The 20634-nt window shown below is 35.7% G+C and overlaps 1 protein-coding gene across 1 annotated transcript; it reads right to left on the bottom strand.

Moving 5' to 3' along the window:
• Positions 1–19934, bottom strand: LOC144440116 (DNA-directed RNA polymerases I, II, and III subunit RPABC3-like). Its single transcript, XM_078129375.1, has 4 exons — positions 19805–19934; positions 18747–18830; positions 7702–7882; positions 1–635 (listed from the first exon to the last, which is right to left on the bottom strand). Exons 1-4 carry the CDS (start codon positions 19875–19877, stop codon positions 518–520), a joined length of 456 nt encoding a protein of 151 aa, XP_077985501.1. The 5' UTR covers positions 19878–19934; the 3' UTR covers positions 1–517.
• Between the last annotated feature and the right edge of the window lie 700 nt (positions 19935–20634).

Here is a 20634-nt window from a genome sequence, read left to right as displayed (position 1 = left end):
ACATTTGTTTTATTAAAAAGTATTTTTCGTAATAACTTTACATATAAAATTCTCTTTCTTCAGCATCAAAATGACAGTGTTATTTGCCATTATTATACAGATATAACTTTCTATCTCTTACTTTTCAGTCACCAAAACTTTGACATAAAATTTCGGAAACATAGTGGAATGCTGCAAGGCAGTATAATCGATTTATCTTCACAGATGTTTTTTCTGAACAACTGACCACTGATGACACCTTCATCTACTGTTGCTATGATGTTGGCATTGGCAACTGTTGCTATGTTGGATTTTGGTTGTTTTAAAAGACTAAACCTTAAATCAGACAAATGAATTTTCTTAATTCAGTAGGTCAAAGGTCGAATTCTTTTATGAAAGCAGAAGTAAATATAGGGCAGTCAATTTACAATATGTTGAAAGAACATTGACCCCCATCTACTCTGTAAACAATGGTTTAGTCCTATTGTTTTCTTTGGTCAGGTTGTTCCATTGTGAAGGTTCAAGGTTGGGAAGGTATTTAAAACGCGAGTTTCTTCATGAGTAGATAGACCATGGAGTCGACTTCCATTCCATGAAGATTGTTTGCGTCGCCTTGTATCCTCATCAACAGACCGCCGTATGAAATGTACGCAGACCTGAAATGTACAAGAAAATGGACATTAGTGTCACATCAGGGTGGACAGTAGAGTATTTTGCTAGATTGATGGATAGGGCAAGTTGAAATTTTTTTAATTTAAATTGATGAATAGAAATAACACTCAGGAGTGACTTTTTTAAGTTTGGGAAACTCCTGTAACAGACTGGAAAAATCAAGTAAACTTGCAGTAGATTGCCATAAAGTTGATGAGAAATTTCGGTAATGACATGAGGAACGCTGGTAGATCTTGCCCCCAGTTAAGTCAGTTTGGTCCCCTTTCTGATAATAATATTCCCCAAACCTTTTAAAACAAAGACACTTAGAGAGTTTAGTTGACTGGGCAAAATGGAAAATTATATTTGCAGACAAATAAATTAAATATATATGTGTACCCAGTTGATAAATTTTAGTAGATATTTCTTAGTATAGTAAAGCTTCTGTATATCTCTCTACTGATACCAATTCTGCACTTTTGGGTTATACCATTGCACAGAGGGGTAGTAGCAATAGTAGGTAAAAGCACCAGGTATTCTCCTGATATCAGCGCCGTGCCACTTTTAGGCTCTACCACTACTACTAGAGGGGTAGTAGGATGTGGTCTTGCCCAATGGTAGGACAGGCCTGGCCTTCGACAATGATGCACTTGTTCACATCTTTGATGGCATGATGTAATGGATGAGGGGTAAAGCCATGAGTCAGCAAATCTCAGAGAGGTAGAAAATTTGACAACAACCCCCATGAAGTTAGGGGGCCTTTTTATAGTCACCACTCCTGTTTAAAGACAAACCAACAGCACTTCAAACTCACAATTACTCAGTGTCACCTCACCAGAACACGACGCCAGCTGACTTGTCACGGAGCAAGAGTTGACCCCTGACCTCCAGCTGTGATACCTCTATCATTATCAATGATTTGTGAAGCCGTTCAGACTAATTTGATCAAATTCCTGAGTTGAATCATGTCATTGCGTCAGATTCCAAGAAACGGGTTCCTCATTGTTTTATGTACAAAAACTACAATGGACCAAATGTTACCCTCTAACTTCTAAGCCAATAAGCCACATCACTGATACATAGCAATCCTTATGTGGTAAACCAAAATTTGATGTTCCCTACCTGTCACTATGTGGTGACTATTACACAACACAGAAATACAGTTTTCATAATTTTGACTGCAAATCACAAAAAAAAATTTGACTTTTAATTTGACAAAACACAGATGCAAACTTGTCATGGTTCAAACAGGAATATTTCGGTACAAACAGTTTCAATCGAACTAAAAATAGTTTCACACATTTTTTACATTTTTTACAAGTACTAAAATTCAAGGTCTTTATAAACTTGAGATCCTTCTTGAACTTACGAAGATATGATTTCAGTTTGGGTCTGCAGTTTCAATGTCATAACTCTAAGAGAAAACCTTGGCTTTGTGCCAGTTTGATATACCAACACCCAGAAGGATCAAAATTGCATAATGGAACCAATACTCCCATTCCCTCATCTACATGCAAGCCAGACTTCTAAATTATCCACCTTAGGATCAAGTTACACCGGTTAAGAACTTTAGTTGAGTTTTATACTTTTCTTTACAATTTTTAAATCTGTTTTTTCTTGTCAGCTCGACTATATAAATTTGAGTCAAGTGTTCTCATAATCAGCTCAGTTTTACTGTGAAAACAAATTTCTGTTGGTTTATTTTTTCTTGCCAAGACTGATACTGAACACCGGTATACCTGTAATCTGTGCAGTTAATTGCTAATTTTCTTTTCTCCAATGGACCACCAGCAATGTATGCAGTTATAGTAAGTCAAGTCATAATGCTTTGACGTCCCTAGATGACAACCCTGATAAGAAACCCACACAGAATTCAAACTGGGGGGCCAAATGATACAACACTTTCTTGGTAGCAGTATTCATGACCAAATTTACCAGGACAGATTTCTTTTCTTTTTTTTTATGTCAGAATAAACTGGAGAGAAGCACACAACAAAAGACAGAAAGCCTGTGTTGTGTGGTGTTTGGTGTCTTGTGTCATGGCAACTAACATGAGTGTAGGGCGTGAGGTTATGTCTTATGGCCACTGACATTGTATGTATTTAGTGTACGGCATGTGCCTACATGTTGCTGCATGCACACACATGCACGATTAGACTGGACAACTCAAGTACCAGTTGCGCAGTTTAAAACACCCCCTAAAAAATTCACTTCAAATTTTCTCCAATGTTTCCAAAAATCTTTCTAAAAATCCTTCCAATAACACAAACATACAACCGTCAACATGAGTAACCAAAAATCACGTTTCTCACTTTTTTTTTTTTTTCCGTCATTTTTTTTAGGTCATTCATACCAGAAGTACAAACTAACGGGCCTAGCAACAGGTATCTGGGTGGGCTGTATTGTTTATCAAACTTGTCAAAGTCTAGTTAATTTTGACTGCCAGGATCTGATAAATTAATGGACAGACCACATACCATACATTTTTACACAGGTGGTCCAAAGATTGATGGAGCAATTGAAACTTACAGAAAATTAACTAGAGATAGCAGATTTTCATACCTAAGATATTTCTGCCTTTGTTATATCGTTGAGTGGTTAGTTTACCTAAGGATAACAGATTCCGTATAGTTACTTTCTATCTAAGAGGCCAAGGACTCAATCCCAGGTTCTCACATTAATGTTATTTTTACAATATCAGTGGAACTGCAAGGATTACGTACTAGGATTATTCTTTTTTTTTCAGGACCAAATCAAACTGTGCCAGATAACGTTTTTACATCTAAATTTTACATCTAAGTGGACTTCTAACGGGTTTCAAACACGACTCACAATTGAATGTTTGAATGTACAAAAAACGTTAAAACTAACAACCAACTCCTGCATCCTGGAAATGTTAACACATATCCTGCCCTATAATGGTTGAAGCAACTAACTCAACAATTTCACAACCTTCTAGCAACACATTTGTCTCTCGCCTACAGTAACCAAATCGAATAATCTTTTTTTGAAACTACTCAGATGATAAAATTTAAGACTGTATGGGATCGGACACTAAAATTCTCAGTTGAGGAACTTTGAATATGTTATCAAACTATTTGATTCAGAGTTAACCAATGTTGAGTTAACTGATCGGGGAACTCACTGACTGACTAACTATTCAACATTAAGCTAATGTTAACTGATCGGGGAACTCACTGACTGACTAACTATTCAACATTAAGCTAATGTAAACTGATCGGGGAACTCACTGACTGACTAACTATTCAACATTAAACTAATGTAAACTGATCGGGGAACTCACTGACTGACTAACTATTCAACATTAAGCTAATGTAAACTGATCGGGGAACTCACTGACTGACTAACTATTCAACATTCTGCTGACCAATGCTATTTTTTGACTTAAATAATGCGAAAGTTTCAATGGATAGAGACTATGACATTGAGTATACCAATATTGGTCTGACATTGATAATAAAACTGTGTTTTTTGACCGATCGAAACCCCAAATACACTGACACCACATTTTGACCACTCTGATAGTGAAACGTTGAAACGTTGACTTGACTGACACTCCAATTCTGAAGAAAGATGGTATCATACAGACGGACAGACTGAGTTTCACACTCAGATGTTGAATAGTGATGTCATCATACAGGCAGACTGGATAACTGTTGATATTTGTTACCTCAACCAGCTAACCACACTGCCATACGATAACACCTACCGTGTCTCCAGATACCCAGCATTACCAAAAAAACAATCTCTTTCCTGTTTTAACTACATCAATCATAGAACTTCTACGCCAAAAAAAAAACACTTCTTGTTCAAGATGACACATCAGCGATCACATGTGGCCTACTGCACAACTCCTTCATAGCACCAAGCATGACATCCAACCCAAATAGAACAGAACACTGACACACACACAATTTCACCTTAGATACCAAATATTAATATCTTCTACTCCGCCCCCTCCATCTACTTACGGTATTCACTATTGTTAATTTTGGTAATTTGGACTCTGTACCTGCTAAAGTACCAAATCTCTGATTTCAAACCCAATGAGATTGAGAACGAATTATTGACACACACAATTTCACCTGGCGTACCAAAATATTCATTTGTCCTAATTTTCAAGTTTCATTCATGTGGGGTTTTTTTTTGTAAATGTTATAGTGTTGGTTTTTTGTTCTTTTGTATACCATTATAATTGTTCACACAAAAAAATACAAATTACTCACACTGTTCCTACTTTTGAACCGGATTTTTTCAAGTAGCTACCATGAAAAGTCAGTGGTACATCAATCAGTACTAAATCACCGTTCATTACTGGTTCATTCCAAGCGTCCTTCAGTTTACGACTCATTATTCTTCAACTCAGAACAACTAGTTAATATTGATTGATTAAAATCAATAACACGACATTTATAGCAAAAAAAAAACTGTTATCTCCACCTATTTAATGCCATTTAACATACTATAATCTGTCCTTGCTACACAACTCCTCCCACTACTAAGATGGCCGCCAAAGACGATCACATGACCTAAATGATAAAGCTCAATACTTGTATCAGCCAATAAGAATTGAGATTCAGTGTAAAAAAAAAAACTTTTGAAATGAAACTAGTGAGTCAAAACTTGTTTATGGTGAAAAATTAACTTCATTGACGGTTAAATGGTTTAAGTTTGATGTTGGTATGAATCTGACCATCTGTGCGATTGTGTTTCTTCCCCACACTTATTTACACAGTAAACTCAAGGTTTACATATATTACAACAAAAAATATGTGGCCACCTGTAGATCTAAACTTAGCTACTACCGGAAATAGCTGTCGTCTGGTATGATTAGACCAAAGTTATACACCCAATTTCTATCAAATCATAAAAATGCTTCAATTTACACAAAATTCCTGGAAATCATAAAAAATTCATAATTTCACCTGAAAATTTTGTGGCAATTACACTATAACATTATCTTATATAAACTTTGAAGATTAGGACAATATCTAACAATGCAAACATCAGTAGATAAACTGTTTACATATGTCAAAAAAAACATATGTTGTCATATATATATTGACATTTTCAACTTTTTGTCTAGTTCAACATTTAGATCATACATCAGCTATATCAGTGGAGTGTACTTTTATGGAAGTCATGTGATCAGTCATGTGATTAGTCTAATCTGGTCACTTAGACTGTCGGGTACAAGATATTTTATGTGTGCCCCTGTATATCTCTCTCGGTACTATTAATCTACCAAGTATCAGACTGTCTTTCAATCATATCTATCTAGGGTTTTATTCTTTGTCTCTCACTGTCTTTGTGATAGCGTTTATATCTTTATCTGGTGGTCTACACTGTGTTTCTCACCATCCTTGTTATGGTGTCTGTCTCAGTACACCAGTAACTCTGTTGGTAGCCCTGTCTGTTAATTTGTCACCACCTCTCTAGCATATCTGTGACCCTGTCTATCTATGTGTCTAGATCACTGTCTGCTGACCTATTTCTGCCCATATCTATTTCATTTCTTGTTTCTGCTTCATGCTTTCATTCCCGACAATTCACTGCATAAACTGCTATCGATCAAATAGTACACCTTATCTTAGATTGACAATTTGTCAAACACACCTCACTACATTCTGACTGTTGTCCATATATGGACATGCCCATTGCCCATATATGGATATAACTACTGCCCTTATATGGTCTACCGTTGCCCATATATGGACAACAAAGAGACTTGCATCCACATTTCATTGGCTAAAATGACACTGTCAATGCATAAAGAGAACACATTGAATTAGGAACACTCCTACTTCATTTGTCAATTAGTTCTACACAATTTTTTTTTTTGAAGTTGTTCTTCTTTTCGACAACCTTTGCTCAATTCATGTATGGTTGTTACTAAGCAACAAGATGACAACATACAGAATATCACATTAGCAAACTTTTGGTCAAGATAATTATCTAGGGGAAAATACTGACCTGTACTCTGCAGTAAGTAAAATAAGCCGGTCAAATTTGAGATGATATCCAAGTTGACAATTTGTTTGAATTTTGCATCAAAGAGGTAGTCATAGCACAGATCATGCTGACACAAATATTATTGATGAGTGCTCTCGAGTAAACTGAGTGAAATAAACTTGAGAAATTCAAGTTGGCAATTTTTTGTTGTCACATAGGTGGTCATACAGTTGGTGGTTAGTTGAGCTTACAAGATTTAACGTTGAAGACAAGACAAAAATCAAATATCAACATTATACACAATCTTTTAGGAACATACACGAGAACACAGAACTGGCTGTACCAAATACACAGAACTTCAACAAACATGACACAGTACTAGACATACTGAATAGTTAACACTACATGTATATAAACACAAACCGAGACTTGGAACATACAACATGGGGTGGGAACACCGACAATTTATCAGAAGATATACATACAGATTGTACAGATTGTAGCTACACAACAACTCGGAAACACTTTGTGGTGGGGAAGAGAAGAGACACATGGGAGGAAAACAATTGTAACCCAAAACTTGATGGGTGTACGGTTTACGGGGAGAGTGGCAGAACAAAAATACAACATGCCACACAATACATTAAAACACAAAAACAGGGTGTTACTATGCAGCACTGTACAGGACAGTACATTACAGTACAGTACAGTACAGTATGGCACTATGGTACATCACTGCACAGACCAGTACACTGTAGGATACCATACAGGACAGTGCATGGTAACACTGCACTGCAAAGTACACTGCTGTACGATACAGGACAACACAATATACTGCAGCACTGCACAGCACTGTATAAATCATCACCCAGCACTGTACAGTGTTACACTGCCCAAGTAGAACATAGGAAAACACAACACAAAAAAAGATCACCACAGTTCAGAAATACAGATAAAGCAAGACAAGAAGGTAATTTGCGAGTACAATCAGAATTAGTATACACAGATGAGCAGGTAGCAGAAATTCACTACACACATAGAGAGACTTATTCTAATTTACACAATCACTGACAAAAAACAAATTTTAAGGATACTTACAATTTAGATGCTGAATCCATAGCCGAATCATCACCTTCAATTCTGTACACTTTACCATACATCACATACTCAAACTGATCAGCACGGGTTGGAGTGCCATCGCTGAGTGGTGTGTACTCTCCGTCATCCGGGTAGCCGTCCTCCCTCAAGGTTGAGGCAAGGACTAACCGAAATTTATCACCTATAAAAAGAACACAATGAAATGCCAGGTATGTTAAAAAAAAGGGATAGGCGTAATCTTAATCATATGGTCGGACTACCATTGTAGTCAATCAATGACAAGCTCTGACCGCAGTATAAATGAAAAATGAGACTGCAGTTTTGGAACGCTGCCAATCACCCTTTTGGAAACCCTCTAAGGTTGTCGATAAACTGTATTGTATTGATCACTTCTTATTGTACACCACGTCGTGGGAATGTTAGTTTCTGCATACGTCACTGATTACATGCCCACTCACGTTAAAGCTATCATCAAACAGACCTCATTTATAGACCAACTTGTTCGTACTTGTTGGGAAAATTCTTGAGATTTTCGTCGTCAACGGAAATCAAACATCGTCAAGTGTGAATGTTTCGGTTATAAAGTAGATCAGTGTACTGTACTTTTTAAAAAGTAACTTTACCAAACATTAGAATTTCAACTTTTTTTGATCAGTGAATTTCACTCAGCTAGGATATCCTAATACTTCCCCCTAGTAACTTTAATAAAAGTTTTTTTAGAGTTTTACAAAATGTCGAGGAAGCAAATCTGTCCTTGGATATTATGACTGCTACTTAAAATTTGGACGGATTTCAAAACAGAAAAAACATGACTACGCAAAAAACACTAAAAACGGAAACACAGATTTGCACGTTGACATGAGGCCCTTTAACTGCATCAAATCGGTAGCCTTGAAAAGTTCCCCTACACGTCACTGGTCTAATTGAAATTTTGAAGGCCAGTGTGAAATCACTCCTGACAATGTCAGGTATGTATTACTGACTAGAAGTAAGTTTGAACACAGAATAAAGATGAAATTGCTCACCAAGGACAAATCAAAAGTGGACAATAATATCCATCGTCAACAGTGTTTGATTCACTTCATGACAAATTTAGCAGAAAAGTTTATACTACCCAACATGAAAACTTAAGAGTGGAGGTTGCCTGGTATGAATTTGTCGTTGGTAACCCCATGACCTTAAATAGAAATGTCATACTGGCTATGGTTTATAACAGATTTATATTTGCCAAAAGGTTACACAAAAGAGAGTTTTACTTGATGGAATTTTGTAGAAAAAAAAGTGAACAATGTCCCAGGTCAAAATTTGAGAATGACAGGTATTTTTTGTATGTGTTTGTCGTTGGATATGCCATTGTCACCACAGAGGAGATGTACCATACAATTTACAGTTTATAGTTTCAGATTTCAGAACTGACTTTGATGGCCAAATTTAGTAGAAATGTGACAGTTATGAGTATGGGGAGGTTACCCGTTTGTATTTGTGGTTGGAAACGCTATGATGACAGTGGCGATAAGGTCAAACAAAGCTGAACAATCACTAACACACAAACTACAATCACTGACAGATTCAACAGGTAGTTCAAAATGACAAGTAACTTGGCAAGACAAATTTACCGACTTTTCTTTAGTACTTATCGTCACATTCTTACTTACGTAACAACGGAACTACGCAGATTGAAATGTTGGCAACCGACCAAAAAGTTTGTCAAGTCACGTTGATTTACACGATTAAAAAAAAACAGTCAAGTGACGTTAAAAATTGACATAAATTAAAACACTGAAAAGATCAAAATGTGTCGAAAATGTTGCCAAAATTTGCCAAAATAATTTCATGTCTGATACAGAATAACCATAACTTATCACCAGGCACTTACTGCCTAGTGACTGTATAGACATGTTTCCCGCTATAACTGACAACCATAAAGTTCCCGCCAAAACGATAATCTCCCCCAAAAACTTTGACAACAAAAATTTAGTAGAGCAAACAATATCCTACTCAATTTTACGTGTAAAAGGCATTACTGGAAGAAACACTTCACAAAATACACGATGTTTGGAAAAAAATTGGCACAAAATGGCTGCCAGTAATGTGGATGCATTCGACAACCATCTTTGAAATGTTTCAAACATCAAAACCCAAACCTTTCCCTTGACAACGCTTTTGGAGCTTTTTTTTGGGACCCGATCCATTTGAATTTTGAAATAAAAAAATACTAAACATAATTTGTATTCATTTTAGAATAAATTTAACATTAAACTGCAACTTGGAGACAACTGAGTTCAGAATTCTTTTAGAATTTCTCAAGGTTGCTAACAACACAAATTTACACCTGGTCTACATTTACTTTGAAAAAGATTACAGGAGCGAATTAAATCAAGACTAGAACATAATATGACATAAAATGAACTTAGCATGCAAAAAAATGAGACTAGAATTAGGGTGAAAATTTTGACCCATTTTCAATGCAGCTGCTAAACATTACCTTGAGTCTCAATTATGCAACAACCAACTCAGAAACAGAAAATTTATCAAGAAGGGAAATAAAATAAAATAAAATTTGTAGTAAAAATACACAAGTTGGGGAAAGAACTTAGAATTGTTAAACGTTTTGAAACCTCAAAAATTTAGAGCCGACACAGAATCCAACATGGTGGACAGACTAGAATAGTTTCCCTCCAAAATTTGAACTTTGCCCAAACATGTGAGATTAGCTCCACGCCCTAAAGACTCAAATGAATACACCTCATGGTCACTTTTTGTGGCTACCAAAATCTTTCAGTACATGAACTCTTCCAAAACCAGTTAAAAATGCTTCTAATTTTACAAGTGTTGCCAAGAAACTCGGCCAGATTTTAGATCTGTATGACTTTTTTGTCGTCAACAACAACCTTGCAGAATTTATCTGTCAAATTTCTTATCAAAGCCCTGCCTGGTAACTGTTCTGAAATGCTGTTTCTTTCTACACAAAGCTAACTAAAATGTGGTGAGTTTTTAGACTATTAAAAACAGGATCTATACGGTTGAAGTTTGGTCTACAAAAAAAATCGGAGTCACAAAAATGAAAACCTGAGGAGGTAATTGAAGGCATATGGTTCACTACTGGTTAAAAATGTAATCAGATAAACACAACCTAAGTTTTATCAGAAGCCACAGACATGAGACTACAGCAGGTGAAAATGTCTGTCAAACTTAAAAAAAAAATGTCAAAGTCAGACACTTACTTCAGAGCATGGTCACTGGTTGTGGTATCTCGTCGATATGAGCACACAGCTCACATGCATGACAGTATTAGCAGACCTGAGCTGATGTGTTCAGCTCCGGGAACTAAGACGGTATGATTTTACAACCAGGGAGGACCGACCCTTATACCCTCAGCTTCCCTCCAAAATTGAACAATAGCTGAACAGACTACCAATAAGAGGGGTTCCCTCCAAAATATATTCGACTGAACCATTCTAGAAGTGTTGGAATGTCCGTCCCCCCTAACTCAGCAGGCAACTTGTCAACTGCTCTGTGATAATTGAAGACTACTGGGTCACACCTTTAAACACACACTATGGATAAAAAAAGTGGGCATCGTGCCAACCCACATGGTCCTACAACAGTTATACCAAACATAAAATCACACGACAGAACGGAAATATACTGGAAAATACTACACAGGCAAGAAATTGGGAGTTGAAAAGCATAAAAAAATACTTTTGGGGGAATTGGAGACGTTTTTTGCAGCCAAGTTTAGGAATCCTGAGACATATCAAGAAACAAGATTAAACAATCTGTAATCATGCCTAGCATTGTTAAGTATTGACAGGACATGTTCCGGCACGATTCAGCCAGTTATAACATGATTTCAGCTTGTCTCACTCCGTACATTGTATGAATTCCTACCTAAATCATTACTAACTCCCTGCAAATATCAGGACTGCTGTAACTTTGCTAACTTTCCTTCTCAAACCTCTACCTTTTCTCTTAATTTGACCACTGCATACTGGATTTTGGTGGACCTACGACAAGTCGTTACCTGTTCAACATGGCGGTAAGGGTTAAATCAGTTTGCATTATGACGTGGACATTTTTCTGGCCTGTCATTGTGGTGTGGTTAATACTTTATAAAACGCCGACAAAAATAGCCTCACAAATGTGTATCCAGGGTGTATAAATTTCATTACTCCAGGCATGTGACTGTAACAACGCACGTCTTAGCAACCAACTATCAATAGAATATTTAACAAAATCAGACCACCAATCGACGACTTTTCTGACTGACACTAAAATTTCATGACATTTTTAGTCCGGAAAAAATACAGAAGCTGAAATTTCATTCATTTGGAGTTTTAAGCACACAAAAATCTGAAAGTCTGGCAAACATTTACACTTCCACAATACAGACAAAATTCTGAAATATTTCTGATAAAAATATGTGACAACTGTCAAATTTTCTGCCTGAAGAGCCATGTTTTCAAAACTGACTTAGAATTACAAAATTTGAAGTTAGTATGTTTCTGGACGACTTAATCAGGCTGTGTTTACTGTATAGCAAATTATGTCATTCTACACCATGCATTGGTATGGTATGTGACATGTAGGACTTGACAACCTTGGCTACCATCCAATCGGCCTTACTTGTACTCTCTAAGTGTCAATAAGGTCAAAATCACTTCTTTCAAGAACATTTGCAGTGAACTCAAACTTCAAAAACTCTCAACACTATTTTACCTGTATTACAGTGTATACAGGCTGAAAATGACTTAGACAATATGAACTATACTGTGCCTGGGTCTATTAGAATATTTTGTGTGTCAAAATTGTAGACTACGATGGCTTTTTTACTCAAATTTTTGCCTCCAAGAAAAAAAAATGCAAACTGGTTTAACGTGTGGGTACTTGGTCTGTGGGTTTAGGCAAACTCTATATCATGTTAAATTTTACTGTGCTTCATTCATTGATTCATACTGCCTCTATAAAAACTATAATTACTGAATACTTAATTTCACCACTGTGACAATAATAAATGCAAACTGGTCTAAACCATAAATACTGGGTCTGAATTTAAAAAAAAATAAAACTGTGCATCATCACAAATGTGTATTCATTCATTTCATGTATGTCTAAATAATTCACTCATTCCTCAGATCTGCTGTAGTGTCTATCACACATCTAACAGGGATGAAATTTACTTCCATGCCTGGCAGTCAAAGTTAGCTAAGGGGACAATTTCAGCTACAGTTTTCTACTGATTTCCACTGGCCTAACAGTCTACCATCTTATAAATTTGGCAGTTGAGATAAGATATTTTAAGAAGTCTGTGTGCCCTGGATTACAGCTAATTTCAAGTTCTATCTCACATCTTGTGTGGCCTATACATTTCACAGTCTGCCATATCACTATCTTTTTCTTTGCTAGCAAACTGTATTTCACCTTTCTCTTTCTTTTTCTTAAAAAGAAATATACTGAAAGACTCAGAATATAATAAAACCGAAGTACTGTCAGTCAAAATGTAATTTGATGGGGGTACAAATCTGACACTACTCTCCAAATTTTTGGTTTGATTTGACTATCAATATGTCGTCAAAAAAATGTTCACTTTTTTTCAAAATATGAATAATTTTTTGAAACATCAAGTTAAATATTCAATAGGTTCATAAATTTACCTTCTTAATTATTGGTTTATATCAAAATTTGTAAACAAATACTTGAAAATTTTACCGAAATAGAAATTCAACCTGACTGAAAGAGCCATGGGCAGACGATTAACAGGGCTCATTTGCATACACATGGTGGCTGCCATCTTGGATTTTACCACACGGATCACAACATGTGCTTGTCTCTAAATCAGTCTAACTTTTGTAGAACAAGATTACACAATCATTTAATCTTCTGAATTGAACATTCAGAACACAGGAGAGTATTTCTACGACGTGAAAAATATTAGAGAAGTCACTAGGAAAGATCTTTTCTTGTGTAGAACTTAAAGTGGTAGCGAGTAAATCCTTGCATCATTATTTCTTCCACTTGCTGTATGTACATTATTGTTCAAACTCCAAGCCATTTTCTCTATTGAAATGTTTTGAGTTTTATTCGTGTCAGTTCTCACCTAATTTCACAAGTTTTTCACAAGTTTTTCAAAAGTGTTATATTTGCCAAATTTGAGAGGGAAACCCTGTTTAAACATGACAACTACAGAATATGCCTACACAAGTTTTGGAGGGAAACTCAAGATCACCCAGCAAGTATAAACATATTACCTAACAATGTGTACAATCAAGTGTGTCCTTCATCAAACACTTCAAATTTAACTCAGAATTTAAAAGCATTTGCAAATTTTTCTCTTAAATTTTCCAATATATACACATTTTCTGTCCCTTTACTGTGTAAAACTGAAATGCTGGTTTGAGTTTTAAGATTTGAGAACTCTGTCATGAAGGAAATTAACTGTCCTTGATCAACTCCTATGTGGCATTGACATACATGGGAGATATCATATTCCTATGTCACACTATGATATCAGTTTTTCAAAACAGTTTTCAGAATGAGATTCTGACTTATAATCAATATATCATTTTGGACATTTTTTTTATCTAAAATCATATATCAAAAGTCACTAAAATGCACTTCTGTCTCATAAATAAAAGTATTTAGGCCACCATTGACCTAAATCCTACTTCTCCATTTGCATACTATATTTGGCTTTCTTTTACTGAAAGTTAGTCGTCATTTCAGATATACAAGATTCTGTTTTTTATTGTATTAGTGTTGCCACACATGGTACATTACAACGTAGTAAATACAAACTCCTGCTGTTAGCTAAATTCTGAGACCAAACCTAATTGATGGTAGCAGTGTTTTTGCTAATGTTGGGGAACCCTGGTAACAGAGAGGGAGAAAAGGGTAAAAATGACAATGTTTCCCCCATAGAGTCCTTGGTAATTTTGTTTGTGAACCCAGGTAAAATAACATGGGGAACCACGGTAGATTTTACCTACTTACCACCCTTAGCAAAAAAAACACTGTGTAGGTAACATTTTTTTTAGACTGCAAATGTCTTACAACGATAGCATTTAATTTAAAAACAGCTACTCATATCGGTTGTATAAATATACACTTTGACACTACACCTAGCATGACTTGGCCTGTGTTTTAGAGTTTGTCTTAGTGTTGTAAGTTGGACCTGCCTTCACTTTTCTCCTCACATTTTTGTAACACTGTACTGTGAACTTAACTTGTCTTCCCCATAGTGATTACTAACGACACTGAAATGTTACCACTGTCAGGGTGAGACCAATAAACAGTTGTCACTAAATCTCAGTGTCTCATTTTTTTACAGCCATCCCTAAAATTATTCTCAGTGTTATTGTTATGTTATGTTATTGTTTATCAAGGTATCCTATGTAGACTTAACAAATTATACACTACTTAAATAAAATTTACAAAAACTTCACTGTACAGAGAATTTTACAACAAGCATGTGTTTCTAAACTTCTCCGATATGAATTATATCAGTCTTCCATTGAAATGTTTACTTAATTATTGGATCATTTATTTTCATTACTTTGTTGAATTTATCTCACCTTCCAAAACTTGATATACTTTTAAATATTAAACCTCTCTACAAGTGTAGTACACTGACTGATTCTGAAAAATATTTTGCATTCATCTGCCACACAATTTTCTGACTCTATGAGTGGTAATGTTCAACTCTCTAACTTTTGTACATGCTACAAAAACACAAATTAAAACTAGATGGTCGCAACAAAACTCATCTCAAAAGGTTTCCAAAAATTCGGACTAGCTTTCATTATGTAAACTCTCAAGCTCTGTATATCTACCTACTGTAAAAACACAAATGAAAATTTTGTCTTGACAAAACTAAACTCACACTGTTTCCACCCTAACTCTATCTATCCCCTGCAAAACCACAAATGAAACAAAACTCAACTCACACAGTTTCCACCCTAGCTCTATCTACCCCCTGCAAAACCACAAATGAAATCCTGGTTTCAACAAAAACTCAACTCAAATGGTTTCCAAAAATCCTGACTAGCTTTGACCATGTTAATAATGTAGTATCATTAGGTTAGCATAAATAGACTAGCTATAAAAATCCAACGGTCTTTATTTCAATGAATTGATTAATAATTTTGAGACGGTCAGTTTTAGAGTGTTGAACAGTAATTTTGAGACGGTCTGCTGTAGAGTGTTGGTTAGTAATTTTGAGAAGGTCAATTTTAGACTGTTGGACTATATTTAGATAAATGCCAGGTATGTTATTATCTCTACTTATCGGGTAAACATGGTGAAACACGAAATACTCGGTTTGAATTCAGGAAATGAGGATATTATCAGTAACATAATACTGTGTAGATCTCATTACGAAGTAAAATCTAATTCCACCTGGTATACATGTGTAGTAAAACTTGATCCGTCATAAAAATGGAATTGAAGTCAGATCATGTGATTATGGTTTGGTTGGAATGAGATACCAGAGGGTCTTTTGTATCATATGCGTACAAAACCAAATTCATTTTGTGTTAATTTTAAAAATAAGAATGAAAATAAAAAGATACCAGTGTTTTTGGGATCTTGTGTGTCTAAAAACCAATGTATGTTGTGTCATTTTGAAGTAAAGGGTTGTAAAAGCGGTCATTGCATAAGTTTGAAATTCTCAGTCCCAACTGCCACATTTTCAAATTTGCCAAACTTATTCTAAAGGGTAAATCAAACAGCTAGATAGGAACTAACATATTTTGTATCTTATGAGTCTAAAAACTGATGTAATTTGTACAGTTTTGAAGTAAATGTTGTTTTCAAAAATTTGCAAAAGTTTGACATTTTCAGTCCTAACTGCCATTTTTTTCAAATTTCCCACACTCACTGTGAATGGTCAATTGAACAGGTAGAGACAGGTTGAAGGGCTTGTCACCCCATTGCTATGCAAATAGTTAGCCTTTCACAGTGCTTTCACCCCTGAAAACAACTTGAATGGTTTAGTCACCTTTTGTATACCATAGACATTGAATAAAATCTAGGGGCCAAGGCTACACGCCATGACAAGATATTTCTTACACTGAATACTAAAGTTGTCTTGTAAACAATTCAAAATATACTCTGTTTGGTTTTCTGCCAAGATAAATTTTCTATACTAAGTAGCATTTAGAGCTGTCAAATACCCAAACTAACCAAAGAACTCGATTTTAGACCATTCTGTCAGATCCAGTAAGACACTGAAGGCGGCCAAGTGATCTGTTTGAAACATGTCTGTTTCTCAATCAAAAATGGAAGAAGAGAACTTGTAACTAGAAAACGTTCTACATCTGGGAGGTTTTCAACACAATTTTCTTTTTCAGGAATTTTTTGAGAGTACAGTTATTTTTATCATAAGAATTTCCAACTAACACTGAAGGTTTTATCTTATCTGCTAAAATTGTCTAACTACAACATTCAGCCTGCTCTGTACTAAGAGGTGAGTCGTTTAACCCTACCAACAAACAGTCATTGGTTTGAGAAACCTGATTAGATCTGAAATGTTATGATGTACCTTTACAGTCTACATTCCGTCTAGAATTCATTACAAACTTTTAAAGGGATGTCTTTCTAAGTTCAAATATCTGATTCTTTCTGGTTTAAAGCAGACGACACGATTTCAATTGAAAATTGAGATATACCTAGTAACCAGCTGATATTTGGTATTTGAACATCAAAAGATTACTCAGAATGTAATACAGAATACATTTACTGCTATGTCAACAGATACATGAGTTCAAATGACACTGATTGTGAAATAACATCTGGCTGAAACTCTGAAGAGTTTTTCAAATTCAGAAAAAAATTACTGCTATACTGCAAACTACATCCGACTATTTACAATGACTGGTAAACCAAAATTACTGGACAGTAGTGTACCCTCTAATGATTGATAGCCAAATTTTGTTATTTTGAGTCAAAATGAGAAAAACTAGCATTTCTTGTGAGTCACCACATAGTAAGAGATATAGGGGAACGCCAAATTTTGGTGTGTCACTAGAAATTGTGTGTCAGTGGTGCATGAAATTGGCTTAGAGGGCACACTGGTCACCACATAGTAGGAGATAGGGGTAACACCAAATTTTGGTGCGTCACTAGAAATTGTGTGCATCAAATTGGCTGAGAGGGTACACTGCTGAACAGTGACACCCCAAGTATTTCATTGCTACATGTATTAGTGACAGCAGACAACTACCTATTCCATTCTATAATTACTAGACAGTGGAGAAGAAATGTCTATGATTCTATATATTTACAATAGTTTGTGACTAGTACCCTTCATGTTTTAAACTATGTGATATATAGCATTCTTAAAACTGATTTATTTTAGAGTCTTGCAGAAAAAAAATTGTCTCGTGTTTACCTTTTTTACAGTTGCATGCGAATTACAGGAATGCTAGATTTTTTTACTTCAGTTGCTGAATTATATTAACTTTTCTCAATAATTTTTACTTTTCAGTTTGAGTGGAGGTCAGCTGCATCTAACAATGACAAACAGAGCTACCACAGAAGAACATTTCTTCACAGGAGGAGAAAACCAATCACATTAAATGTCATCAAATACTTCACAAGCTGTGTATTAACCTATCCTTAGCGTACAAATGTAGTATTATGAATGATACTACGAAGTCCAGCATTCAATTTTGGCCTTTTCCTTTCAACAAAAATTTATCAATTCGATATTTTGTTTTAAATAAACAAAATACCAGTCCATCACAATTACCCTGTCAGATCTCCTAATGTAATTTCTAACACTTGTGAAAAATTTAGACACGTCAGATTCCATTTTCCACCACTGCTGTGTGAGGGCAGTATACTAATACCAAAACTGACTGAACAAATTGGAATGGTGAGATGGAGTATAGGCATGTTAGTGTAATGTGTGGTTGGAGGTTGGAGAGAGGGGCCTCTGAGGGGGTCACTGGGAGAGGGGGAGGGGGTTGAAAGAAGAAGTCCTGGCCCACAGTATGTTGTACTTACTGTGTGCTGCTTACAATGGTAGGGTAGGCCAGGTTACTTACCTAAGTCAACTGGATACACTTGTGTATTTACGTCCAAAATCAATTCCATTTTGAAACTCTCGCTCTCACAGTGTAATCTAGAAACTGGTAAAGAGAAACGGAGAAAAAAAGAGAACAGAAAGAAAAAAAAAATATTTTTAAAAAGTGTTTTTTAAAAATGTTTACAGTATTTAAAACTATGAAAACAAATCGTCAAAAGACAGATTTAAAAAAAGGTTTTCTCAGATTTTGAAAATTCAAACAGGTACCGTTTTAGAGGCATCACATTTCTAACTTGAAATGGATTAAAAAGAACACAGAAATATTTTTGTTTTAATATTACAACCGCAAAAACTCCTTTCTTTAAGAAAATCAACGATATCCATTCGTCTTTGTTTTTTTTATGAATTCGAAATTCCTGACTTGAGGTTGAAAGTTTTATCCCGTAAATATGTTTTTCTGACGTGTGTTTGTTCCATCTGGAAAAGTCCACGAGGAAAGCAAACAGCATGGAATAAAATACGGGCAAGGAAAATAAAATTATGGCTTCCTGCATAACAGACATTCCATGCCTATTTCTCAAAGAAATCATTTGTAATTATAAAAAGTAATGGATTTTGGATTTGGATTTTATACTGTAACGGCTTTTAAATGGTCCACCATGGCAAAGTGCCATATACCAACCTACGATATACTTTACCTGTAAAATTTCGGGAAGAAATTCCCTAAGAAATTCCCCCATGTACACATGTCAGTACGCCGACCACTTTCCTTCTCTTGGTAGCCATTTTTAGTGTTTTTTCGGTGATTTTCACGACTTTTAACGCCGTGAATAATCCTGGATGGAAAAACGTTACTCAGAGTCGAGTTAAATGTCTGGACTTTAATTTTTTAAATTTAAATTCCCCGCTGTAACGGGTTTGAAACCGATATTTTACATTCTTGTTAGGACATGCATTGGGATGCGCGAAACATGTTCTGCGCCGGTCACCGCTGTCACGTTTCGCCGTTGTTCTCAAAAACGCGTGCTTCAATAACCACCAAATTTTACGTGACACTATTTCCAAGTATGGTCTTACCTCTGTCAAACTTTTTCCCCTCCGGATCGATGTCTTTCACATCAAAGATATCTTCGAACAGGACTCCAGACATGTTTCTGCTTGATTCTTGACCCAATCTCGCCCAATATCGCAATATACGCGAGCTCAGCTGTTTTGAGGGTTAAAAAAGGTCAACTGTGATGGCGCCGTGCTAGGTCAGAGGTCAAACAGACATGTTCGATTCTGTATTTTGTTTGCATTTTGTTGTATCACTAGACAACGGGCCGTCTGTTCTTGAAATTAAGGCGTAATATGTGGACCAACAGTTTTTAAAATGCAAAATATGTTAATTTGGGCCGTTATTTTACAGATATTTATCACAGAATTGCGGAATTCCGCTGAAAGTCCTTTGCGAGTGCGCCCCCAATCAAACAAAAGTTAAGTTACTTCGTTCATGGACGTCGTGTATGTATAGATATTTCTATAAAATAACTAATAATAAATATGAGATAGAAAGATCCGACAGCACCGGTTATCACTGAAAATAAAGTTACAAATAATTCATGTTTTCATCTCTCAGTAAGCTGAGAGGGGGCTGAGAAGATAATTGGGGGGGGGGGCTACAGAAAATTGGGGGGTGAAGGAGGGGTGGGCAATATTTTGCTCATGATTTTAACCAACTTAAACCTCACGAGCGGTCGTTTACTGGGTACTTTGCAAAATTCCTTACGACTTCGCCATAATATGTTCTTATAAATAAAGCATTATTTCATTGACGAGGTGGGTGAGGCTATGCTAAATTAATATGTGTGTGTGTGTGTGTGTGTGTGTGTGTGTGTGTACTGTTTATATATTATATATATATATAT

The sequence above is a fragment of the Glandiceps talaboti genome, chromosome 9, assembly GCF_964340395.1.
Source record: "Glandiceps talaboti chromosome 9, keGlaTala1.1, whole genome shotgun sequence".
NCBI lineage: Eukaryota > Metazoa > Hemichordata > Enteropneusta > Spengelidae > Glandiceps > Glandiceps talaboti.
Note: the sequence above shows the minus strand (reverse complement) of the source record. Positions and strands in the feature narration are given on the sequence as shown.